The 27,272-nt window shown below is 34.4% G+C and overlaps 2 protein-coding genes across 2 annotated transcripts; both read right to left on the reverse strand.

The window, feature by feature from the left end:
- Positions 1-7,973: 7,973 nt before the first annotated feature.
- Positions 7,974-10,418, reverse strand: LOC142641390 (G-type lectin S-receptor-like serine/threonine-protein kinase LECRK3). The gene has a single exon (XM_075815811.1). It carries the CDS (start codon positions 10,416-10,418, stop codon positions 8,010-8,012), a length of 2,409 nt encoding a protein of 802 aa, XP_075671926.1. The 3' UTR covers positions 7,974-8,009.
- A 1,654-nt stretch (positions 10,419-12,072) lies between these two features.
- On the reverse strand, positions 12,073-14,596 carry LOC142641471 (G-type lectin S-receptor-like serine/threonine-protein kinase LECRK3). Its single transcript, XM_075815912.1, has one exon. It carries the CDS (start codon positions 14,562-14,564, stop codon positions 12,165-12,167), a length of 2,400 nt encoding a protein of 799 aa, XP_075672027.1. The 5' UTR covers positions 14,565-14,596; the 3' UTR covers positions 12,073-12,164.
- Positions 14,597-27,272: the final 12,676 nt, after the last annotated feature.

A 27,272-nucleotide genomic window follows, 5' to 3' on the forward strand; every position in this document is an offset into this window, starting at 1 on the left:
TGAATGTGCAGTTATCAAAGCCCTTATTATCTAGGTTCCTCAATTGGTTCTTCAGTTGTTAAAAAAGTTATTATAGTCACATTTAGGTCAAATTGCCACGGTCGGTAACCCCCTCTATCCAATTGAGAATTATCTTTGGTAGAAGTTGCATAGAGTGACCCTAAGAGCATTCATATTAGTTCATGTAAAGATTTTTGTCTATTTTAGCATAAAAAACCTACATCTTTATTTTATTTTATATTTTACATACTCACTTTTCAAAATACCTTATATCAGATTCTTTATTTTATACTATTTTTAATTAAAATATCAAATTTTCTTGATTTTTGAATTGTTTCTCTTTCTTTACACATAACAACCCCCATCTACTCTTTTTTTTTTCATTTTCGAGATACATAAATAAAAAACAAACAATTAAATGCAAAATGAATAGTGTCATTGTAAATTTACACGGTGATTGTAGTAAACTTGTAAATTTACATAATTATACACAGACTAATATAAATAATTCTTAGACAAAATTGTGTAAATTTTACACATTTTTTTCTATTATATACAGACTGATGTGAATGCTCTAACATGAATAGATATGTATGTGAGACCCACACAGAAAACCTCTCCCCAACCCACCCTTCTTTTATTCATTAAAAAAGAAAGTTGATATGAAGCCAAAATCAATATAGGTTAGGGAGAAGTTGGTCATTTTGCTTCTATCTTGCACAAAAGGCAATTATAGACCTGAAATCAGCCAATCTAATAAAAAATAAAAAAAGAGTACACAGTCACTTATCTGTCTCACAAGATGCCTGACTGCAATTAACAAGCAACGTTTGTTGTGTTAAGACAAGGCCACTTTTATTGCTTAATACAAGGGGCTAAACGGAAAATTTTCCTGTCTAAGGTTAATACGCTATTCTTGGTCACAACACGTACGGCTGCTCTAAAGCTACAATTATTATTATATCTTTTATATATAAAAAGTTGTTCTTTGTCGTTAGAATAATTATTGTCATACTCATGATTATTATTAATTTACTGTTAAAATGTATCATCATTACTCTTGATAATAACTTTTTTGAGCAAAATCCACATTTCAATTACGAGGCTGTTTAGTATTGTTGTTTAAATAGTAGTTTTCAGTACTTAAAAAAATAAGGGATTTGCTAACGAATGCTTTTAGGGCATTGGTTAATAATCTATTTAAAGAAAGTTTTTATGGGAAAAGAAAATAAAACAATTAATGTTTTGACCATTTTTTTCATTTTTTCATAAAAGTTGTGTCAAAACTTTCTTAAAATAGATTGTTAACCAATGCCCTAAGAGCATTTGCTAGCATGACCCAAAAAATAATAACACTCCTGACACGTATTTCTATAATACTCAAACACATATTTTCATAATACTGAAAACTAAACAACAATATTTAAATACTCCTACCAAACGGGCCTTAAATTACATATAACTGTTTATTGGAATAGTTTTGAGGGAGTGGTATATGATTGGCTTAATGATTTTTTCCTCACATGGAGTAAAGAGTATAAATGATTGATAATATATTTTTGATCACTAATTTTAGTTTTGGATTAAAATGATAGATCTATGTGTTAGCCCAAACATCATGAGAAACTTTATAATATAGGGTGTTAGTTTTGGACTCCATGATAGATCTATGTATTGTAAAAAGAGGTGACTCATCATATTTGATCCTCCCATGATACATACATATATTGCCTTTATAACACAATTCATGTTTATGTGCAAAGCTCGTGTTTCATGTTTTCTTACAATATCCCTTTATGCTTTACCTATCCAACTAAGAAATCCTATGATCTTTGAACCTTTACTTCAGAAACTCAGAGCAAACATATTCCCATAACCTATAACTTTATGCTTTCTTAGTTACCTATTGTAGTGGTTCCCTTTATCTTGGATTCACATAATTATAGATATTTAATTATGTTGAGAATTTTATTTTATCGGCCATATGTCATTTTTGATAATTTAAGAAGCAACAAAATCACCCTTTTGAAAGGTCACAAGATACTGATAGACTAGGCTAGCTAGAAAAGTTAAAAGACTTTGATTTTGTTTACTTGTCTTGGCCCAATCTTAACATTAATTATTTCAAGCATTGGACATATCAGCCAGCTCGATACATTTTGAGGGATATGGCAATAAATTTAAATGAGACATTTTTAACGTAATATATTTAAATAGAAATTAAATAATATTATTTAAATTTGTATATTATACTGTATAATTTTGGGTAAATTATATCACACTCTTTTGAGATTTATTGAAATGACACATTGTTGCTAAATGTTTGTATAAATGACACTTCCCCTTGAAGTGAAAACTTAATTAATTGTTGCATTCATATATAAACCTCAAAGGGTGAGTGTTTCATTAAACATTTGGCAAAGTGTGTCATTTCATAAAACCACAAGGGAGGTTAATGTAATATACACTAAAATTTTATTTAAAAATGATTCTTCTTGCTTCTAAGATGATATAATTATTCTAGCTAACAACTTTTTTTTTAAATTGATAAATAGCTAATCCACTTAATGTTCTTGTAACGTAATTGATTTTGAGGAGGATTTTAACAATTTTAATTTTGAAAAAAAATTGGAAGCAACTATAGCAAGTATTTTGAGTAAAAGGGAAAAATAAACTAGTCTTTTTATATGATCAAGAATTTTTATATTACTTGTTTAAAAATTATTACGGTAATTTTTATTGTTGTCTTTTAGTTATATTATATCATTATTTTCTAACCCTTTTGCTGAAATATTTGTTCATTTTGAGATTTTTGTCTAATTCAACTATTAGATTTTTTATATTGTTAGTAGCAAATTTATCAAAAGATTCTAATTAATTCTCTCTCTTTCTCTAAAAATTTGATGGTTACAATAATGGAGATATTTGAGCCTTAGTTCTACTCATAAAGGAGAGCATGAGATACCATTAAGTTTTAAGGCTCTCGACATTATTAGTAGGTTTCTAGTTTTACATGTGCAAACATGGTTATGTGTTTTAAAAATCTCTCTCCCATGTTTTGATTTAAGTAGCTCAAAAGAAAAATGTTGTAACGTTAGTGTTAGCAAATCCATGACAATGTATCTTGTTTTTGACTTTTAAGTGTCAAATATTAAGACAAGATCAACTCTAATGGCCTGTTTAAATGGAGGGGGGAAGGAGGGAAAGTGAAGGAGAGTAGAGTAGAGTTGGTTAAAAAGAAACTAATTTTGTGTTAAATCTACTATACTCTACTCTACTCTCCCTCCCTCTTCCTCAATCCAAACGGATCATAAGATTTATCTCAAGAAAAGGACAATAACTAGAATCTCAATCAACCCACAGTTGTCTCTCGATTGATTTAGACCAATCTCTCAACATGCCCTCGACTAAGGCCTGCTCAATTGAGATACAGGAAACCTGATAATTAATGTTGGCTAATGAGGTGGAATTCGTGCCCTACTTGGGTTACTATATAAGGGCTCATTAAAGTCAACCTAATTAAGGTTTTTAGAGGTTTGACAAAACAATGCTTGCATTTAAGAAAATCAAAACCCTAGAACCTCTTTCACCACGTAATATAGTTCATCAAAAGTGAATATGAAGAATGATGTTCAAGTTTGGTGAAAAAGTTGAAGCCACAAAGCTTTCTTTGTTCTATAGTGGAGAAGAATTATCAAGGAGTTTCTTGAAGTCATGTACATGTGAAAAAGTTCATACTAGAATAGTCATAACGACTTGGAGTAGACGACTTGGAGTAGATTGAGGGATCACGCTAATAAGTTCTACTAGGTACCAATTAGGAATATACATATATTTTAACGTTTAAATTATTAAGTGTATTATTTAATTTTATCTAAAATTTAATTCAGTCCTATAATTTCAACTTCATTTAATTCAATTCTCCCTTTAATGTCCCTAAATGGGCTGTCGTTAAGTGTTCAAAGTAATTTAGTTTTTTTTTGTGGTTTTTTAAATTTAAAATAAAAACCAAAAAACTAATAAATTTTTTTTTTTTAAAAAGAAAATTAAAAAGCAATTTTTTTGACATCTCTTGATCTCTCTCATCCAAAAATTTCAATACAGAGATTTCAACAAAATTCAAACTTTCTACTTCAAATTTCTTTTACGGATATTACTTTCGTTCTTTGTAGTAGATTGCCTCAAATTGCTGATAACATGCATTTGAGCGCATAGTCTAATTTGTAGTAAACAATGTTTAGCTACATACTTGTTTGTAGTTGATGACTATAACTCCCACTAAAAAAATCAACATGACTACATATTTAAAAATTCTAATTATTGGATTGCATATTTTTTATGTTTTTAATACGCATATCAAATTTTGCATCAATTAGATGTTATTTACTATTCGATTTGTAAACTTTATTTTTTTAATGTATAATTTAAGGCTACAAAAACTTGAAATTCAAATATTTAATTGATGGCATAAGTATTGATTTTTGATATTTTGGAAAATTTGCAACATAAAAGAATTAAGAAAAAAAATGTAATCTAACGATAAATTTGTCAAAATCACATATGATAAAAGGATATTGAGTAGAGTTGTAGCCAAATTTTGTCCATTCGCAGTAGATCTAAGCTCCTCTTCTTACTCGAGCACAATCACCATGTTCAAAGCTGAGCTTCCTAGCCACTAAAAGCAAGTGAAATGTACTCTGCCGTCCTTGAATCCGTTACGAACCAGATAAAACATATGGAACAGATTCTCCAACCAAAAGTGGAGTACGAAAGAAATAACCAATTCATTCCTTGACATCATTATTTCAGAAACAAACACAACGAATTCCAACGAGCATTAATTTTTAATAAGCCCAAAACACATAACCCTTGAATTTATTATTATTTTTTGCTTCAGGAATGTCCTTTAGCGGCGGGAGACTTGAATGGATTTTGGTTTGAATTGATTGGGTTGAATGAATTGGTTTGGAAGTGATTGCAATGCTTTGAACTTTTAATTGATTTGATTTTACTTAGAGGACTGAATTGAATGAAATTGAAGTTACAGAACTAAATTGAATATTTAGGCAAAGTTAGAGGTCGCAATTTGTAATGTTGCCTATTATAATTGTAAATGCTGATTTTAATAGTGAAATTTTCCTCAGAGTTGGGGTTGACTCCGAAAGTTCTGCTAGTCACTGAAAATTTTGGTCACTTTTGGGCTTCTGTTTGTCTTCAATTTCCCAATAATAAGTTGTTGCAAACTGACAGAGACCAAGATGACACTAATCTAAAGATGTATGTGCAGGTCTCCGATCTCACTCCACTTCAAGTATGTCGCAAAATCTTTCAATCTGACACTACTATCTAAATTATTCCTCAAGATTTCTGCAAGCTTGAAGTACTCATCTCTTGAACCAACAAATAGCACAGTACTGCTTGTACAGTTTAGGAACAATGTATCTCCATCTAGCAGTGTTCAAAATGGACTGATCCAGTATTTTGTCAACAATTCTGTGAAAATAATCTGCCTGACCACAAAAGGAAGCTTTAGTTCAATGTCCAATTTTTTTTTTTTTTGGTAAATTGTAAATTACACCCATAAAGTTCGGGATTAATTGGATTTTACACCCTAAAGTTTTAAAAATTAGATTTTATCCCTCGAAATTTGGGTTGCTTTGATTTTACACTTTAACGTTTCAGAACTTGAATTTTACACTCTAAAATTTAGGAGTGTTTGGATTTTACACCACCAAATTTTGAAACTTTGGGGTGTAAAATCCAAACATTCTAAAACTTTAGGGAGTAAAATTCAAATACTTCTAAACTATAGGGAGTAAAATCTAAATTCTGAAACGTCAGGGTGTAAAATTCAAACATCACCAAACTTCAAGGGGTAAAATTCAAATTTTGAAACTTCAGGCTGGAAAATCTAATCACCCCAAAACTTTCGGCGTATAAATTGCAATTTACCATATTTTTTATTTTTTATTTTTTATTTATGAATGTTCAATGTCCAATTTCAATTACAATACAGAAAACACAAGGCGGCAACTCAGACATGCCCTATTTCAAGTTGAGTTATTAGTGCTCAGGCAACAATTTCAATATAGCACAAGACACTTTAACGATACTGAGACAAAGCCAGAAGCCAGTCTAAGTGATATGTCCCATCTTGACAAAGTAAAAATGCATCACACGGTTGTATAGCTTGACATCTTTAGTTTTCTACCATCTTGGCACTTTCTCAAAAGCAATAGAGATCCTTACAACTATACTTGAATAATTAAGTAGAGAGCAAAGAGTTGACAGTGAAAAAACTTGCATCAAAGTAAACTATGATACAGAATTAAATACAGTTTCTTGTAATGAGATCTGAATCTTCTTAGCTGGACTGCTGCAGGAAGTAGAAGCCCTCCATCCTTTATGGTTATAGTTTGAAACTACAAATGCGTCCTTTACTTTTATCTTCCACAAAAGTAACATTTAAAACAGCAATGTCGTATACTGGGACTTGTTTTGGAAGTGATTGCAATAAGGAGTCAAGCTTTATCATCCCTTCTCTGATTTTCTTGGAAATAGCATCTTCAAAAGCAGATGCTACTTTCCCTTCAAAAGAATCCACTTCCCTGGAATAAATGCAAAAGAATTAAGTGCATAGGGAGTTAATATTTTCAAATGCTAAGATGCATTGCACCATGGAATGCAGACTCAGACAGATAGAATAAATGAGATTAATATGTCATCAGCAAATAAAACATGATGTGTAGTATCATATAACTGATCTGTTTTGAAGTTAGTATCATTGAAGTGCGAAAGGATTACACATCCTTAAAACTTAAAAGTAAGCTCTCTTTGTTTGGGGTTTTTTTGGGGGATTGGGGGGGTTGGGGGGGGGGGGGGGGGCTTGAAAAGGTAAGCTCTTTCTTAAATACAATTTATAAATTCCAGTGACACTATTAATCTAATTTAGGGAAGATATTTTAACCAATAGAGGTTGATAATTTTATAAATTTTACAGTTACAGATGCAACAGGGTAGGAAATCACATGACATCCACATTTTAGCACAGAGAGATTGATATTTCCTTAGTTCTTTGGAGCTGCAATTACCCCCACTTCCATAACTTCACCCTTCACAGAAGTAGCACTGCCTTATGAGAAATTAAAGTTCCAAGTTAAAAGTCCCTGAACACTTTTTGCTAAGAACAATGTATTTTTGCAAGTTTCATTTCATGTCAACCACTAAACAGATTTGTTTTAATAATTCGCATTTACATATCACGTTATTTCCTTTTATCTTTGAAATCATCTCCTCATTCACATTTAAGAATTTTATTTTACCTTTACATATCTTGTTATTTGATTGTTACAGATGCTTGTTTTAGATTAACTTCTGTTATATGACTTAACTTTAATCTGTTCTAAATCAAGCTATTTATTTTGTGACAGTAAAACTTCCATGAACAAACAAGATGGCATATTAAAGATTATTTGCAGATTATTGATCATCTGACCATTTTATCACCTATATTTTTGGTAACTTGCACAACAACAACCACCTTGACAAAACACTCAAATTACAGCATACACTCTGAGAGCAACAGGTAGAAATATAAGGGGTATGTTGAAGACATTGGTTGGTTGAACTTTTTGGAGATTTTTTTTTGGTTAAATTTTGAGATACATTTGGCATGGAGTTTGTATAAGATGTTGTGGCTGCCTGCTATTGCTAACAACAAGAACCATGCGTATCTGCCTCACATTGTAGAGCAACATATATTACAAATGGAGGTTGTTAAATCTTTTATCTTTTGGGGAGAGTCTATTTTAATTTGCCAAAGACAAGCATCCATGATGCACAATATTCACATCTTGTTTCAAGTCATTCTCTAAACATTTTTATTACATGAGAATTACACATAAGTAATACATTTGTTTTAAAACAAAACAACAACATGCCCACGCATCATGTGTCATCACTTATTTGTACAAATGAGAAACAAAAATTTCAACTATAGGGGAAATTGATTACATGGAGGGAGTAGTTGGACATGGGGGAACCGGAATTTCAGTAATACCTTCTAACATCAAGACTGCACTCTTCATAGAGGGACGGAGAGCTGGTTCTTCTTGAATGCACCACAGTCCCACCTTCACCATTTTCTCCAAGCTCATTATATCTACCTCTTCACCAATCACAAGCTTATATAAATCTCTAGCAGCAAAGCACTTATAGGCCCAAGAAGAAAGGACAATCTCCTCTGCTGCAGATGCGTTAAGATCTATGTTCTTTCTGCAACATACAATTTCCAAGAGCACAATCCCATAACTGTAAACATCTGCCTTCACTGATATAGGGATGTTCTTATGCCATTCTGGTGCCACATACCCTCTTGTCCCTCTGGCCCCCGTGAAAGTCCTTGTCTGATCTGGCATTAAGAACTTGGCAAGCCCAAAGTCAGAGATTTTAGCATTCCAACAATCATCCATCAAAATGTTTTGAAGCTTTATATCACAATGAATGATAGGGGCCTCACACTCTTCATGTAGATAGAAAATTCCTCTTGCAACATCCAATGCAATTCTCAATCTCTCAGTCCAATCTGGACGCAATATGGCCCCAAACAGTAGGTCAGCAAGGGAACCATTGCTCATGTATTCATAAACCAGAAGCCTTTTAGAGTCCTCTGCACAGAAACCCAGCAACCGAACTAAGTTCCTGTGATGGGTTCTTCCAATTGCTCGCATCTCTGCACGGAACTCTCTTTCACCTTCTTCAACTAATTTCTCCAGTCTCTTTACTGCAACAAGTTTTTTACCTTGGTTTAAAGTACCTTTGTAAACTGCTCCAAAAGACCCTTTACCCAACTCTTCCTTGAAACTATTTGTTGCTCTTTTGAGCTCGGCGTATGTGAACAATCTTAAGGTTACCTCCTCAGGCAGGCCCCAATTTCCATTCTTTAACAGCATTTGATACCTTAAAACTCTAATTTTGAAAATGAAACGGCCAAAGATTGCTAGAGCAACACATGAAAAACCAGTAAAGCCTAGAGTTTCAAGAACGATTTGTACCATAGCTGTTTTGCTTGTGATAACGACTGTGTCAGAAGCAATGGGTAGCCGTGGCTTCTTTGGGATAGATCCCACCTTCAAGAACGCTGTGTGATTGGATTTTGTAACTGTTCTAAGATATCTCAGTGGAAACTTTTGTTTCTGGCAAGAATTACCATCGAAGAGTGCTGCGTCACAATTGCAGTCTTCCAAACATGAGCTTTTGCAATCTTCCTTTGACATAATTTCATCAAAATATGGAATGTCTCCCCACACCCATTTTTCCATAGTACTTATGTTATAAAAAGCTGCATTTCCTTTCCCACCTGTACACCCTGCTTCTGAAAAGTTTCTCTCACAGCCTAGAGTCCTTCGATTGGGGTCTACGAAATCATGCCCAGGAAGGCAACGACAGTTGCTTTGGCCGACATTTAGTGTACAAAAGCTGTTGAAGCCACAGAAACCGTATACGTCACATGAATATCTTAATGTTGACAACAAAAGATATACGTTTCTATTCTCATCGTAGGCGTGAGAATACAATCGGAAAATTCCATCAACATCAAGAGTTGCACGATAAATGGTATTGTTATCGTTGTTGAGGTTGACGTTGCTTTCTCCGGAGGAAATTAAGAAATCATTCACGATAAAAACGGTTGCTGAATTGGACTGGTTGACGAGGTTTAAACCGCCGGTAGAATTAAGATAAAGGTCAAAAAGGAAATCATGCGGGTTGTAACCACTCCCAGCAGTACCAGTATCCCAATAGGCATCTGACACGGCGTCTCCACTGTTTCCTGGGTATGAAACAAGGTTTCCATCAGTCTGCATTCTGAGATGAAACCGTCCAGTTGAGTGGTCTCCCTCATTTAAACTGGAGGCCAGTTCAGCTCCAGCAAACAGAGTCTGACCTTGTAAAATGGTATCGGTAGGACTGTCAAAACTCTGCCAGGTGATCTTGGAATCATTGTTATAGAGCACAAAATTGCCGGAATCATTCATGACGGCATAGGAAGCGGGGCCTTTTGCACCACTAGCAATGACTTGTTCCGGTCCCTGCTCTGTTCTTAACACAAGCTTACCATCCTTGGTAAAATCCAGCTTTGCCTTTGAGGTGACCGGTGGATCGTCACGATTTGCTGTCCACACAACTGTTATGCTCTCCATAACGACCAGCCAAATTCCCACCGCAAAGCCACTGCCTTGCGGATAGAATCCAAATGCAAATCGGTGAGAAGGAGAAGGCCATGAAGTCAGGTAGGTAAGGGGAGTGCCTAAGCGTATTCTGCTAGGTTCGTTTGGTTGAGCTCTTCCAGCTACAAAGGTTATGAACAGGACTAAGAAAACAATGGATATGGAAGCCATGGGAGGGGATGAAAAAAACATAATAACTTGTATTGTGTCTTTAACTAGTAGGTAAGATTAACGATAGACACAAGCAAGCTTCTAATGAAGCGGTCGTGAGGAGTGAAGACATAAAAAAAAGAAAAAAGAAAATTGGAAAAAAATGATTCTCTATATTCAAAAAGGATTTTTTTTTAGAAAAAAAAAAAGGTACATAGTCCATCATCACTTCCAAAAATAAAATTTTAAATAGTGAAGTAGACTCTTTCTATTTAAATTAAAATGGAGAGAATTGTGTGTGTGCGTGTATATATATATATATATAAATTCTTAAATAATTGTCTAGTACGGATAACATACGAAAGATTTTAGGGGGAGTACGTTTGTCTTTAGCTTTTTTATTTAACTTTTTAGTTTATTTATTTCACTTTTTTAAAGTTTTACTTTTTCTTAGTACATCAACAGTTTAACAAAATTTCAATCTAAATAAAGAAAAAAGAAAAAAAAGAAGAAGACAAAAGCTCAAATAGACCAGTGCCAAATGGACAAGAATGAACCTAACAAACATGAAAGGTGAGAAATCTACTTAATTCAAACTAGGTAATGATTTAAGTATGACTAAGTTAATTAAGGCTAATCTAACAATTAATGCGGAATATACGTGATTAACCAAATTAACTATGCATGGCTACTAATAATTGCATGAATAAAAATATTAGAGCAATTAAATGAGCAATTGAAAATAACTAAAGAAAAGAAAACCCGGAGAGGAAAATCCAAGTATCCTACATAAAAACCTCTCATTGCCCTGACCACAAAAAATGATCCACTAGATAAAATAGTTGTAGTACAAAGATTACAATAAAGACCCTTAAAGCCTAAGCTACCCAAGTACTTGCTCCCTCAAAACTCTAGCTCGCCACCTACTTCTTTACTGAGTACTTTATTCAATCTAACTTCCTGAATCCTGCAACCTAGCGTAGTTGCACCTTCAAGCCTCCTAGGCTTAAATTGGGCAATCTCCAATATTTCCCAACAACCTAAACACTCATACCATTGATAAGAGGGAAAAGAGTAGAGAATCGATGGTGTTTGAGTCTCTCAAAAATGGCTCCAATTTGTTTAACTCTTAAGTGGGTGCTTAGGGTAAAATTGTGAGAAATGAGTGTAAATACAGTGGGAAAGGGCTTGAACAATAGAGGATCTAAATAACAAACTTCTCTCCAGTGCGGCCATTTTTGCTCATGCAAGCTCATGATTTGTCCCATGAAATTGGTCACAAGACTCACAACAACATCTTAAAACTGTCATGTGCCTATTTCATAAGTCCCTACTCCCTTGTCCTACCCATTGTCCCATAAAAATCATCAACAAGCAGTTTATGAACTCACTTTAAAGCCCAATTCAAAGTACAAAAGTTAAGCCCACAAATACAAAAGATTTATGCAATAAATTACAAAGAAATTGGCATGGAATAAAATGAACACATATACAGGAAATTACAACTTAACAAAAGGCAATTTATTTCATCACTTCCAATTTTTTATTCATTTTTATTTTTTGGCTAAAGAAAGACGCAAAAGCACACAAAATGCAAAAAAATAACAGAACCAATTAAGAGGTCAGATCCCTCCTATCAGCTACAACAATGTTGCTTTCATATGAAAAAAAAAGAATTAAAAATAAAATCATAAAAACAAACTAGGGTGTGCATACCTACTAAATGTATGTATACACATACATACACATTATTAAGTCCCCAAGGATACATCAATTAGAGTGCACATATTATGAAACAACAATGGAAAGAACTGGCGATGGAGGAATTGGAACATTTATTGTTCCTTCCAACATCAAGACTACATTCTTCATTGAAGGGCGCAAAGTTGGATCTTCTTGAACACACCACAATCCCACCTTGACCATTCTTTCCAATGTCCTGAAGTCTACAGTTTCATCTTTCACAAGCTTGTCCAACTCTCCTGCAGCAAAGCAGTCATATACCCAACTAGAAAGAATTATCTCATCTGTAGTTGAAACATTTACTTCGATGCTTCTTCTACAACAGACAATCTCCAAAAGCACAACGCCTAAGCTGTATATATCAGTTTGAAATGATATTAAGGAATTCTTTTCCCATTCAGGCGCTAAATATGCACTTGTCCCTTCCGCAGTTGTTGTGGCTCCTGATTGATTTGGCATTAGTAGCTTTGCAAATCCAAAATCAGAAATCTTTGCCGTCCAATTATCATCCATGAGTATGTTTTGAGGCTTTATGTTGCAGTGGATGATACGGACTTCGCTCTCTTCATGCAGATAGAGAAGCCCTCTAGCCACATCTAGTGCAATTCTTATTCTTTCTTTCCAAATTGGGGGCCTCTCAGCCTTGAAGATAAGATCAGCAAGTGAGCCATTGTTCATGTACTCGTAAACTAAAAGCTTCCTATTTCCCTCAATACAAATTCCAAGTACTCGAACCAAGTTTTTATGATGAGTTCGTGCAATTGCAATAATTTCAGCCCGAAATTCACGGTCCCCTTCTTCCACGTCTTTCTCGAGTCTCTTAACAACAATAGTTTTGCCACCCTCAGATATAGTCCCTTTGTAAACTGCTCCATATGAGCCCCTACCTAATTCTTCCTGGAAGCCTTCCGTAGCACTCTCAAGCTCGTTGTAAGAAAATAACCGTAGAGTAAACTCTTCAGCTAATCCCAAGTTCACATTTTCTGTCAGTTTTCTGTACCTGTCAAATTTGTGCCTGTACACCAAGATGCTAGAGGTTGCCAAAACAAGGCACAAGCATAAAAATGAACCCAAAATTATAGAAAGAATCAAAATCAGACTTCTCTTGCTTTCAATCAAGACTTCGTGGACTTGATGGGGATGGTACACCTTGAAGAAAGCTGTAGTTGGTTTGGTTACATTTCTTATTCTACCATATCTAAGCGGAAGCTTATATTTGCTGCAATAAGTATCCGTATACAATACTGCTCCACAATTACAATCCACCAGGCAAGATTTGCCACAACCTCTCTCTTCTATTAGCTTAACGGAATAAGGACGATCAGCCCACGACATATTCTCTAAAGAAGCAACATTGTACAACATTTCTGGATCTTCACTGCGTCTGCAATCATCTTCATTGAAGTTTTGGTGGCAGCCCAGGAACTTATTGCTGGTGTTGATGAAATCAAATCCAGGATAACAGCTACAGCCAGCTTTGCTGCCGATGGCTGAGCAGTAACTGTTAAGTCCACAGAAATCGTGTATGTCACATGAATTTTCTAACGTTGACAACAAAAGATGTACACGGTCGTTTCTATTCTCATTGTAGGTGTGAGAATACAATCGGAAAATTCCATCAACATCAAGAGTCGCACGATAAATGGTATTGTTATTGTTGTCAAGGTTGATGTCTCCGGAGGAAAATAAATGATCATTCAAGGTATAAACGGTAGCTGAATTGGACTGGTTGACAAGGTTTAAACCGCCGGTAGAATTAAGATAAAGGTCAAAAAGGAAACCATTCGGGTTGAAACCACTCCCAGAAGTGCCAGTATTCCAATAGGCATCTGACGCGGCGTCTCCACTGTTTCTTGGATATGAAACAAGGTTTCCATCAGTCTGCATTCTGAGATGAAACCGTCCAGTTGAGTGGTCTCCCTCATTTAAACTGGAGGCCAGTTCAGCACCAGCTAACAGAGTCTGACCTTGTAAAATGGTATCGGTAGGACTGTCAAAACTCTGCCAGGTGATCTTGGAATCGTTGTTATAGAGCACAAAATTGCCGGAATCATTCATGACGGCATAGGAAGCGGGGCCTTTTGCACCACTAGCAATGACTTGTTCCGGTCCCTGCTCTGTTCTTAACACAAGCTTACCATCCTTGGTAAAATCCAGCGATGCCTTTGAGGTGACCGGTGGATCGTCACGATTTGCTGTCCACACAACTGTTATGTTGTTGTCCATACCGACCAGCCAAATTCCCACCGCAAAGCCACTGCCTTGCGGATAGAATCCAAATGCAAATCGGTGAGAAGGAGAAGGCCATGAAGTAGGGTAGGTGAGGGAAGTGCCTAAGCGTACTCTGCTAGGTTCGTTTGGCTGAGCTCTTCCAGCTACAAAGGTTATGGACAGGACTAAGAAAACAATGGATATGGAAGCCATGGGAGGGGATGAAAAAAACATAATACCTTGTATTGTGTCTTTAACTAGTAGGTAAGATTTAACGATAGACACAAGCAAGCTTCTAATGAAGCGATCGTGAAGAGCGACTTAAAAAACGAAAAAAGAAAATAGGAAAAAAAAATGATTCTCTATATTCAAAAAGGATTTATTTATTTTAAATGGTACATAATCCATCATCACTTCCAAAAATAAAATATTAAATAGTGAAGTAGACTCTTTCTATTTAAATTAAAACGGAGAGAATTATATATATATATATATATATATATATATATATATAATTGTCTAGTATGGATACCATACAAGAGATTTTAGGGGGGGTACGTTTGTCATTAGCTTTTTTATTTAACTTTTTAGTTTATTTGTTTTACCTTTGCAAAATTTCACTTTTTCTAAGTACATCAATAGTTTAACAAAATTTCAATCTAAATAAAGAAAAAAGAAAGAAGAAGAAGAAGACAAAAAGCTCAAATAGACCGCTGCCAATTGGACAAGAATGAACCTGACAAACATGAAATTTTCTCTTCTTCTTGGTTTTGTCTTTTTTTCTTTCTTCCTTTTTTCTTCAGACCCACACTACAACAAAATTTATTTTTAGTGACAAAAAATTTTCGTCACTAAATGTCCAGTTTTTCGTCAACTAGGTCTTTTAGCCACTCACCATGTTCATCCACGCATAAATATATACCTAAAAACAAAAATCCACTCCTCATTTTCATGATTTTGGACATCGATCTAAGGATTTCTAGGTTTGGGTTTGGATTTTCTATGTTCATGGGTTTGAATTGGCAATTTTGGATCACTAATTTGAAGATTTTGTGTTGGTGTGTTTGAGTTTTTTGTGTTTGTAGTTGTGGTTTGAAGCTTGGGTTGTGATGGAGGTGGGTTTGTGTGGTTGGTGGTGGTATTGAGGATTGAAATTTTTTTTTCTTTTTGTGGTTGTAGCTTATGGTTGGATTTTCTTTTGGTTGAGATTGTTATTTTTATTTTTATTTTTTTGTTTTGTGGCCATTGGTGGTGCTCACAGTGGTGGGTTCTGAGTTTGCCATTGATGGTGGCGATGGACTTAGGAGAATATGAAAGAGGGGAAAAGAAAATTGACGTGGGTAGCAACCATAACTCTGTGTAGTGTCAGTGTGGTGGGTTCCACCATTTTGACAAAAAATGGATTTAAAAGTTGAGATATGTGACTGAGTTTTGTAACCAAACAACAATTTTGGTGTTTTTGAGTGATAGTGGAGTTTGGGTTATGAGTAATGAGATTTGAATTAGAATTATGAGTTATGAGAACTCAGTCATGTCTAAACCAAATGGGCCTTAAGTCTCCACGTCAGACATTAGACAACTTAATCAAATCTGAAAATGTTCTAATGACGGTCCATCTCCCTCCCCTCCCTCCATCATGTTCAGAGTCTAGTTTTTTACCTAATCTCAGATCTAGTTTCCTTACGCGAATTTGAGCTTAAGTTTTATTTTATTTTTTTGGTTTTCATATTCATCGTTAAACCGATCACAATTTTTGCTTCCAATTTATGTACTTATTTCCTTTATGCTTCCTCTCTCCTCTATATCACTATACTACAGGTCTGTTTGTGATCTGTTTATTTTGCTGAAATTGAAATTTTTTTTGCTGAAAGTATTATAGATAAAGGTAAAAGTAAGCTGAAATAGTATAGTGGGACTCATGAATAGTACTAAAAAGTGTAGTAAGACCCATGAATAGTAACAAAATTAAGTTAAATAGTAAAATAAGTTGGCAAAATTAATCATGTCAAACAGATACTATAATGCACTTGGTTAAGGTGGTTTTTTTTTTGAGAAACCAGACCAATAATTCTAGGACTTTATTCAAAAACTTAAAAACTTAGTGAACATCCCTTACAACAGTAGCATCCCTTAACATAAGAGGGGTAATATCGAATGGAGTATCCTCCAACCAGACCTGAAGACCTGTCACTGTGCTTGCTTTTTTTGCAAGAGCATCAGCAACTGAATTACAAGCTCGGGGTGCATGATTAAATTCTACCAATTGAAAACCCGAAACTAGTGCATGAATGTCCTCTATAATATTTCCATAGCTGGTCAGATCGTCGTTGTCCTTGGTAAGCGCATTTATGATCACAGCTGAGTCTCCTTCAATCACCACCTGAGGCGAACCAATTTCTGTAGCAAACTTCACCGCTTGGCGACACGCTAGAGCTTCCACAGCTGCTACTGATTGAGGCAGTGAAATTGGCATCGAGAGAGCATCTAAAACCTCCCCATCACAATCACACACAATCACTCCAATGCCTGCGGAATTGGTGGAACTGAATGTGGCTGCATCAAAGTTCACCTTATAGAAATTATCTTCAGGGGGTCTCCATTGCTACATAATGATTGGACTAGGCGGTGCTGGGGACTCGGACTGAACTGCAAGGAATTCTTGGAGGAGGGTACCAGCCATACTACAAATCTTGGAGAGTGGATGAGCTGGTCGACCAAAGTGCCTAGCATTGCGCCTATTCCACAGCAGCCGTGCCACGATTGAGAAGAGCTCCAGTCTGAATTCGTCCCGAGAATGCATGAACCTGGAAAAAAGGTCGTTGAATGACACAGACTGGACTGATGTGTCTTGGTGGAACCACTCCATTGAATGCCACACACGCAATTTCTTTGCAAAACCAAAGAGCATGCAATGTGTCCTCTGCTCGATCTTGGCAGCCCTCACAGATGTCTGTTGTGACAATATGGCGATGGTGGAGATTCGCCATGGTGGGTAGAGCATTATTGCAAGCCTTCAAAATGAAATGCTTGATTTTTTTTGGAGTCCGAAGATGCCAAATTCCCTTCCAGAACTGTCTTTGAGCTTCCAGATTTGAAGAAGCTGCACTAGAAGCTGAATCACATGATATAATCAATATGTAGGCGCTGCTAGTAGTAAACATACCCGAGGGAGTACAAGCCTGAATGATTCGGTCAGGGGGGAGCCTTTCACTTAATGGAATGCCCAGAATTTCCGAGGCTTCATGGGGCAGAAACATTTGTTGCGCCACATCAGTTTTCCAAACTGCATTGTCTTGGTCTATGAGCTCACTCACCATATTGGAAACAATTTTATGGGTTTTTTGCTATGAAGAAGAGCTATGAGTTGCTAAAAGGGGGGAAAAAAGACTCGTTACGCCTTTGTGCTTGTTTTTGTGTATTTGGCCATTTGTGGGGTTATTGGTGGGGTGTTAGGGTATGTGGTGCACCTCATGGTGCATGGAGGTGATAAATTTGGCGTCTTTGTGAGAATTGTGAGGAAAACCTGAGATACAGTAACGACAAAAGGATGAACCAGATGGAAACGATATGTTCCCGGTGACTGGAGAGGACTCTGGCGGTGATGGAGGGAGGGGAGGAAGATGGATAGTCATTACTAATTATAATTTTTTTAGATTTGATTTTTTTTAAGACCTTAATTTTAATTTCTTTAAAGCACTGTTTATTTGATGGAAAATTTTGTGTTAAGATAGTTGTTCATGTTTTTTTAAAAAATGAGTCAAAGGTAGTTTTTGATCAACAAAAAAAGTATAACTTATTTTTTGAGATTGTATTCTACTACATATATAAATTTTTTTTTTTTTTTTTTTCTGGAAACAACTCTATCCCACCGTAACCTAAAATAGAAGTTAGGAGATTGCTTTTCAACTTATTTAAAATTGCTACCAAACATTGAAAAATGAGATAGTTTTATAGAAAATATATTTTGAAAAATTATTTATTTTCTAGAAAACATTATTGCCAAAACAAATAAAGTGTTAATCGGATGTGTATTACATTTAATACGTAATTCAGTTTTTTAAAGAGTTTATAAAATAGTTTATGCTTTATTATGTCCTCCATCATCATTTCACATATATAAAAGTTATTTATCAATTCGGTTATCAAATACATCTTTTCGATTAAAGCTCTTTATTACAAAAGCTATACAATTAAAACTCTAAGTCCAACAATAATATCAAATGGAGACACTACTAAAAAAAGTATTTTAAGAGCATTAGAGTATTTACATCAGTTTCATTAGATTTTTGGCCAAATTTGGTTTTAAAACACTACTTTTGTTAGTTAACTAATCTACTATTCACATAAGGCCCTTTTGGATATATACCATTGTAAGTTTCTTTAAAACCTTCACCCTCTCCCTGTTTGTGTGTTAAAAATATTTAGTATTCTAAAAAAAAATCCTACTATTCACATACAATTATATCAGTCTCAAATCTCAATACCCTATCACTATTCCATTTATATAAAAAAATTCTCTCTCTTCAGATTCTTTTAACACACAATCCATCCTCAATTTTCTCTTTGTTTGATTCTCGCCCCCTTCAATGCCAAACAATCCACCTTCTTCTCTGCCACTACATCTAACAAAGCAGCATCCTCCATTGACACAATGTTTTTAGGAACACCATCGCCAAAAGAGAGAAGATTGGCTGATTGGGAGATAAAGAGATGCACCACTATTACTACCAAATTGCACCACCACTGAAAACACACTAGATCACACCGCCACCAAATCACATATTCACCACCAGATCTATCGCCCTTCAGAAACTCAACACATATATGTTGATCATTATGAGAGAGAGAGAGAGAGAGAGAGAGAGAGAGAGAGAGAGAGAGAGAGAGAGAGAGAGAGAGAGAGAGAGAGAGAGAGAGAGAGAGAGAGAGAGAATGAAATTTTTTATTTTTTATATAGCGATGAACATTGTCTAAATATGTGTATTGACGACACCGTTTATTGTTAAAAATTTTGGCAAATTATTGAGCCTAATGCATGAGGTTTTTGGGTGGGCTGAGTTATATTTTTGGTTAAATGTTGTTTTGAGGAGCTTGCTGTGAATGCACTTAAAGCCCTTTTGTAAAGTTGCCAACTAAAAGAGCTTTAAGGGGATTCTTCATTTTTTTTATTTTAAAAAATAAAAGGAAAAAAAAAAAAATTATGGAATGAGATTCTTAAAGCTAAAAAAATTTATAAGGCTAAAGTTGAAATTTGAAACTTTTAGGAAAATTTTTGCAATTCATTGTTGATGTTTTATAAATTCAGAATTTTATAGCTTTACTCACTATAATTTGTTAAACATTCAAAATATTAACAAGTTTTTTAATCAGAGGTCTATATTGTAAAAACTCTACAATAATAACTCTAATTCCTATAGTAATGTCAATCGTGCACTAAGACTCTTTTCAGTTGAAGCTCACAAAAACTCCATAAATCAAGTGTTGGTTTGGCATTGTTGTAAGAAGTAGAGTTTGTTAGGGTTATATTTGTTATGTGTTGGCATATCCTTTGACAAAATGCACTTTACTTGTAATTGGGTACATCTAAGATATGTTTAAAATATCAAGAAGTGTGTTGGTAAGTCAAAACAAGTGATATAATTGAAGATATGAAGATTGAACCAAGAAACAAGTGAAGAAAAACTGAAATAGTGAAATTTGACACTAATCTCGACACTAGCATTTATCTAGACTTAATGAAGAAATCTTGACACTAGCTCGACACTTCTTGATCTATCGAGCTATGCAGATCTATAATTCTCAATTTAGAATTTCAGCCCATGATGACTTAGATTGCTAGGGTTTCAATCACTAAACTCCTATAGCATATAAAAGCTTTATTTTAAAGTCATTAAAGAAATAGCGACTCAGATTAGAGAACGCGTATATGTTTGTTCGTTTAGACCCCTTTAACCAGATTGTTTAACCTAATATATTAACCAAGTGATTTTTTAGATTAATTATTCAAATCTAGGTTAAAAACAAATAAATTCTATTATGCAAAGCAGTAGAAAATAAATAACACCACGATATGATGATCTAGGAAAACTGATGAAATGAACCGTTTCAAGGTAAAAACCTGGAGAGGATTTAACCTAGCTATCCTTAAGGTAAACTAAATCCACTATAGGAGAATTGAAGTTTTTACAATTAGATTTAACCCTAAATCTATTGCTACCTCTAGTAGTAACTTACTGACACGACCAAGTACAAGCTCCAAATCCACAGACTCCTTCTCTTCTCGGATTTACACCAACACAAGCCACCTTGCTTATGACTTTGAGATCCCACTCAAAGGTTTCAGATCACCATCAGTAATGATCTTGATGTAGCAACTATGTTCTACCTACGCTTGATTGCAGATCTGGCTCTAATAGATTCTTGTGTAGTTAGAACGTACAAAACCTCTCAGATCTCACAAAGAGTAATACACAAGTCTTCTTCAAAATCTTCAAAATGTGGCTAGGGTTTCTCTTTTATATGTAGAGAAGTTTAAATGAAACTCTAGACGTTTTCACGGGCTTGGGCCTATTTAAAAATTCTGCAGAAAAACTGGACTTGCAATTTTTGATCGGTCGAGGAAGGTAGAACCTCACTTCCTTTTTTTTGCAGTCAGTTGGGCTTGAAACTTGAAACTTATACTTTTAAGCATTGCCTTACACTTAAAATAGACATGTTTTGTTCTCGGTTTGCCAACACAACAAGAATATGATTCTAAACATTTAAACCTAAATATTTAGAACTTAACAATATATTCTTATAGAATCTACTGCATTCTTATGTGTCTTAGGGTTTTGTAACCAAATGCTTCTAGATCTTCAACGTGCTTTGAAGTGAAACTTTGCATCCAATGACAAACATAAGTTGTTGGAAAGTTAGACACGTACTGAGATCCTTGCATATAGGAAGAAGTCTCTACAATATCAAGTCCAATTAGGGATTGGAGTGAAAGTTCAATTGTAGGTTGGTATTTTGTGATAGGCAAGGATAGTGGTAAAATTCCTTATACCTGTAATCACTTGATTATTGATTAGTGGATTCTTGGGGGTGGTGACCTAAAAATCACATGATAGGATTTTTGCTTTGCAAGAGGTTTTTCTCATTAGTAAACAAATCACCGTGTCAGTTTAATTTCCACCACACTTTAGTTTATTTGGTAATTTGTATGTGCCTTCACGATTTGCATATGATTTAACTTAATTAATCAACTTAGATAATTAAATTAATTAACCGGGATCAATCTATAACCCAACAAAGTTTTAATAGGAGAGCTTTAACTGCAAAGATCTTTAGTAATTTGAGTCTTTGGCAAATTGCAGGGAATAATAAATTAAAGTTTTGGATTTACATAGCATTAACTTTAATGCATTATCTTGTTAGTTACAACCTTTCCTAGAAGACTATGTTCGAGCATCATTAGCCTAAATTCAATTTTAATCAAATCTACTCTAAAAATCTCAATTTGTTTATTCAAAAAAATTTATATTCACATAGAGCTACATCAAGTTCAATATTTTATTCTCTATTCTATAATTTTTTTCCTCTCTTCATTCTTTTCCCCTTTTCCCATTTTAGGCCAAAATTTCCACCACAAACCAGCATTTGCACAAACCACCTCAATGGAGGGGATTCCACCTTCTTCAATGATGATCTTCTTGATTTGGTTGTTGTCTTGGGCAAACGAGGCGAGTTTGTTTGATACCTTTGGTGGTTGATGATCGTGGAACTTTGATGGTACAGATCGGTGTGTGAGCTCAAGAGATATTGTGGGTTGGTGATCGTAGAACTTTAACAGTGTGGCCGGTGACAATGGAGCTCAATAACGCCGCCATTGACAACAATGGAACTTCAATGGTGTGGATAATGTGTGTGTGTGCGTGAGAGAGAGAGAGAGAGAGAGAGAGAGAGAGAGAGAGAGAGAGAGAGAGAGAGAGAGGAAACCAAAAAAAAAAGATTTTAATTTGATGTGTTGATGAGTCAAAAAGTGTAATAAGACATGTTAATGAATAAATTTTTTGGGTTTTAGTTAGTTTAACGGATAAAGTCGCTTGTCGTCGAATAAGAGATCTGAAGTTCAATCCCTACTTACATAAAAAACTAATTAGTTCTTATGCAAAAGAATTTTGGATGAGTTTAGACTTTAGTTATATTTTTGTTAAGCCTACCACTTGAATGAACCCAACATTTTGACATATGCGTATGCAACATTCTACAAAAGAGCATAAGAATAGTGAGTTAAAATGAACTCTAGCCTAGTTCTTTTAATTTTTAATTTTTTTTTGTAGGCATCTAAGAGCACGAGAATACTTAGTTGAGTCAACTCAACTAACTGAGTGGCAAAAACAAAGACTTTAATCTCCATATGTTTCGTTGTAAAATGTTTTATAAAAAATATTTTCAACATTTTAACATGTTTTATTCATTGTAAAATTTGGTTAAACCTTAAAATGATAACTGTTGACTATAAAATCATTTGTAAAAAATGTTTTACCTTTAAAAAAAATGGGTAAAGCATTTAAAAAAAAACACACACACACACACATTGGCTCCCCCCCGCCCCCCCCAGCTGGTAACTGGGTGGTCAGTCTAGTTGGCTGGGCAACCAATGTTGGTGGTCTAGTGGCTAGACCTTCAACATTAGAACCTTTGGTGACTGAGTAACTGATTTTGGTGGTTTGTGCTTGAAAATTTTTATATGTCACATCAAACACTTGAAAATATTTTACTGAAAATGTTTTACAACAAAACAAATGGAGGATTATATATTAGTATTGGTTGAAGGTGAGATGAGATTAGATTTGAGTCATGTAAAACAAAAACCAACAGTCCATATCAAACTCCAAAATTTGAATAATCTTCTCAGCTATAGCTTTTGACAACTCAATGGCAGATGTAGGAATTTTTCATAGACAAAACAAATAAATCCATATCAACCTTCAAAAGCCTTTGACAAATCTGTGGGGGCTGTAGGAATTTTTCCTAGGGTACACATTAATTAAAAAACTTAAATTTACACAAAATCTAATAAAATGAAAATTTGAATATATTGACATCACAAAAAAATGCAAATAGATGAAGTTTTATAATTTTCTTCTATTAACAAAATTAAAAGGAAAGAAAAGGACCGATGAGAGATAAAATCAAGAGAGTCAATCTCGTACCAGAGGTTGTACTAGTTTGACCAGTGGAATGATATATTTTGGTACCGGTCAATACCGATGTACCATTTCGGGTTTACCGTTATTTTTTATATTTATAAATATATATATATATATATGTATGTATGCGTGTGTGTGTGTGTATATATATTATAATAAATATAAAAGTTTACTATAAAACATTACCTCAATTCAGAATAAATTATTCATGATTTTAGACTTTAGCATTAACTAAAAAAAAAAAAACACAATATAAAAAATAGAAAGCTTAATTGTTCATTGCATACTAAGAAAACAAATAATACTAATAAGTTAAAGCAAATAAGTTACCATTCAGTCTTTACAAAAATTCAAAAATTACAAAACTAAAAAAAAATCTTTTTTCTATACCGGCCGGTATGCTTGGTACTGACCGATATTGCCCAAAATTGGCCGGTACAGTCGGTATTTAAACCGGTACAAAACGTTGACGTTTTGATACCGGTATACATACCGGTACGGTATCAACTACCTTGGATAAAATAAAAACGGAGAATGTTGAGATGAGAGTAATACAGTGAGAGAGAATTTGAAATGATGCTAGAGAAGAAAAAAATGAAGAGAGAGAGAGAGTGAGAGTGAACAATTGATGATAACTGCTGTGACTACAAGCCGAGTCGCTGAGGAGAGCATAGTGGTACCTTTTTTTTGGAAAAATGAAATTTCGGATTATTTTTATAAGATAGAATGAATGAGTTACAAATATGAATGATTAGAGGTTTTTTTTTAAAAAAAAAAAAAAAATTTAAATGGGCTTTTGATTGAATAAATTGTTCATGTTGTTGTTTGACCTAATCTTGATGTTGTTTGGACTATTTTTTATGTTATTTGGCTAAGTTTCATAGTTGTGCCAAGAACACAACAAATTGTCATAATAATTGATGTGTGTAGTCCTTCATAAGTCAAAATAAAATATTAAATTCTTAGATTAGGTTTTTTTTTTGTTAATTTTTATTGCTTTTATTTGGTTTTTTTTAATTTTTTTTATGGTTATAGGAGTTAAGAATTATGTTTTGTGAGCAAGATTATTTTTATTAAAAAAAAATTTTTGAGTTTCCCAAGTTAGGGAGTGTTCAAGTCTTCTAGGTAGACAATATATATATATATATATATATATATATATATATATATATATATATATATATATATATAAAGGGGGAAGGACGACAACACAGAAGGCGGGAGCACAACAGATAATAGATATATAGAATAATCCAAAGAAATTCAAAGTAAATTATAATTGAAAGTAAGGCGGTAGAACCAGCCAAGCAGTTGTATATCAAAATAATTCAAAATATTGAAAACAGAAGTGTTTATTGAATGTACATCAAAACACTTACAATAGTAGTAGTAGTAGCAACAAGATTACAGTGATCAACAGGTTGGGTAAACAGTACAAGGCTTGAAAGCTAGTCCTGGTTCCTAGTTACAAGCTTTGTGTAATCAGTGAGATATCTTGATCTAAGGAAGTCCTAGAGAGAGTTCTAAGGGAAATCCTAGAAAAGATTCTGAGTTTAATAATAAGGGACAACCCCCCTTATATAAGTGAATAAAGTAGTGAACAATACAAAGTGAATAGTGACATTTTACTATTCTTATCAGGACCCATGAGGGGCATCAGGAACGCAATATTCGGAAGGAATCAAGTCGGCTTTTGAGACCGAAAGTAATTTGGCTGGTAGTGCCAAAAGTGGTCAACAATATAATCACGGTAGCTTCAGTAAATACTTTTACTCTTGAGTGAATGTTGTAACATCAGTAGCCTTTGTGCAGGCCAGACAAATCAGGCTCCTAAGTTAGGAGTATTTTCGTCATATTCTTCATCATGCCCAAACCAATCTTTTGGATAAGGTTGAGGGTAAGGGTAATAAGGGCTTTCGGCAACAGATCCTTCTTCTTCAGAATTTCTGTTCTCAGCCTCTTTCTCTTCTTCAATCTTCTCCTTGAGAAGGGCATATAAATCATCTTTACTCAAATTATCAATATCTGAGGCCTGTGAAGTAGAGGGAGCCTTGGAAGTAGACTGGGCACTAGAGATTAGATGCTTGGGAGGTGATCTTCGGTAAACATTATCCAATATTTGTGAAACATATCCAAACTTGTCCCACCATTTAACGTACCAATGTCTAGTAAGAATATCATCTTCTTTCTCATATTGCCACTTTAGAATCTAGGGGACTCTGAAACGTTTAACAAAGTGGAGAAGGGCAGGAAATTTGGCATTATGAGCATTTACCTTAAAACCTTGCTTCCAAAAATTGAAACAGTCAACAAGAGGTTTGGGGAAGATCTCAATATCAGAACCAAATTGATTCCACCAACGGATGAACCAAAGAGGCAAATCAGCATTGTTGTCAAACTCTTTATCAAAGTTAATAAACCATGAATAAGTCATTGTTTCATTCTGGTGAAGCATAAATTTGAACCAAGCGTCAATATAATCATGGTATGAATATGGAACAGAGTACTTAGGGAGTTTTTAGTAGAGGTAGGGGAATGTCCCCAATTGGCTTCAGTAGCAATATTTTTTAGGTAAACACTGTGGTAAATAATTTTAGTTTTATCATCTAAATGAAAAATAGTTTTAATAACAATAGCATCTTCTTGGTGTAAAATGTCAGAATAAAATTCTAACTTTTTAGCACCATGTTCGGGAACCCAGTGACATAAAGGAGGAAAATAGCTTTTTGCAATCTGAAGAGGGTTCTTAATAGCTGCTCGGTTCGGTTCAACAAAAAATAGGTTTTGGGAGTATTGTTTTTTAACATATTGGGAGGCATTGGGTTTTCTTGGGTAAATAGCTCGGATAGGCTAGTTAACAAGGGTTAAAGCATAAGGGTCATAGGCAGAAACCAAAACAGAGGAATAATTAGGCTTAGGGATTGATCCTAAGGTGGTAAAACGGTTAGCAATGTCTCCTGGGGAGACAGGTTCTCGTTTAACAATTTGGTCTTGTGTGGCTGCAGGACCTTTATCCTTGAATCCTCTACTTGCCATTGTGGCAATGCAGGAATTCACGGGTAAGAAAATCAGGAATAGAATTTTGAGAACCTTTAATATATTCAATATCAAAATAAAAAACACTCAAAATAGCTTGCCATCTTGCAAAAATATGTTTGGAAGCAATATTCTCAACATCTTTTTCAATAACATATTTAGCACTTTTACAATCAATTCGTAATAAAAATTTTTGGTTTAACAAATCACTTTAAAATTTTGAAATGCATAGTACTATAGATAAAATTTCTTTCTTTATAGTGCTATAGTTTAATTGTGCCGCATTCCAGACACCAGAGTAAAAGCGAACAATTTGCTCAGAAGAATCAGGTGAAACTCTTTGTTTTAGAATGCCCCCATAACCAATGTTTGAGGCGTCAGTTTCAATAATTTTGAAGGCATTAACAGTCGGGATACCAAGACAGGGCAAAGTTTTAACATGGGGTTTGATCTGTTTAACAAGAGAAGTATGAATATCAGACCAAGGAGGAGGATTACTTTGTAACCGATCAAAAAGTGGTTTACATTGTTTTCTCAGATTCTTGTAAAAATCAGCAACATAAGTTAAGGAACCAAGAAATCTTTGAAGTTGAGTTTTATCAATAATTTCATCAGGAAATTTATTAGCAAATTGAATGGCTCTATCAATAGGACGGATCTGTCCTTCGAAAATATCATATCTGAGAAATCTGACTTTGGTTTGAAATAG

Source organism: Castanea sativa, chromosome 6 (genome assembly GCF_040712315.1).
Source record: "Castanea sativa cultivar Marrone di Chiusa Pesio chromosome 6, ASM4071231v1".
NCBI classification, from domain to species: domain Eukaryota; kingdom Viridiplantae; phylum Streptophyta; class Magnoliopsida; order Fagales; family Fagaceae; genus Castanea; species Castanea sativa.

Bases quoted from the DNA above. Each gene is read 5' to 3' on its own strand.
- LOC142641471 (XM_075815912.1), bottom strand. From the start codon at position 14,564: ATGTTTTTTTCATCCCCTCCCATGGCTTCCATATCCATTGTTTTCTTA.
- LOC142641390 (XM_075815811.1), bottom strand. From the start codon at position 10,418: ATGTTTTTTTCATCCCCTCCCATGGCTTCCATATCCATTGTTTTCTTA.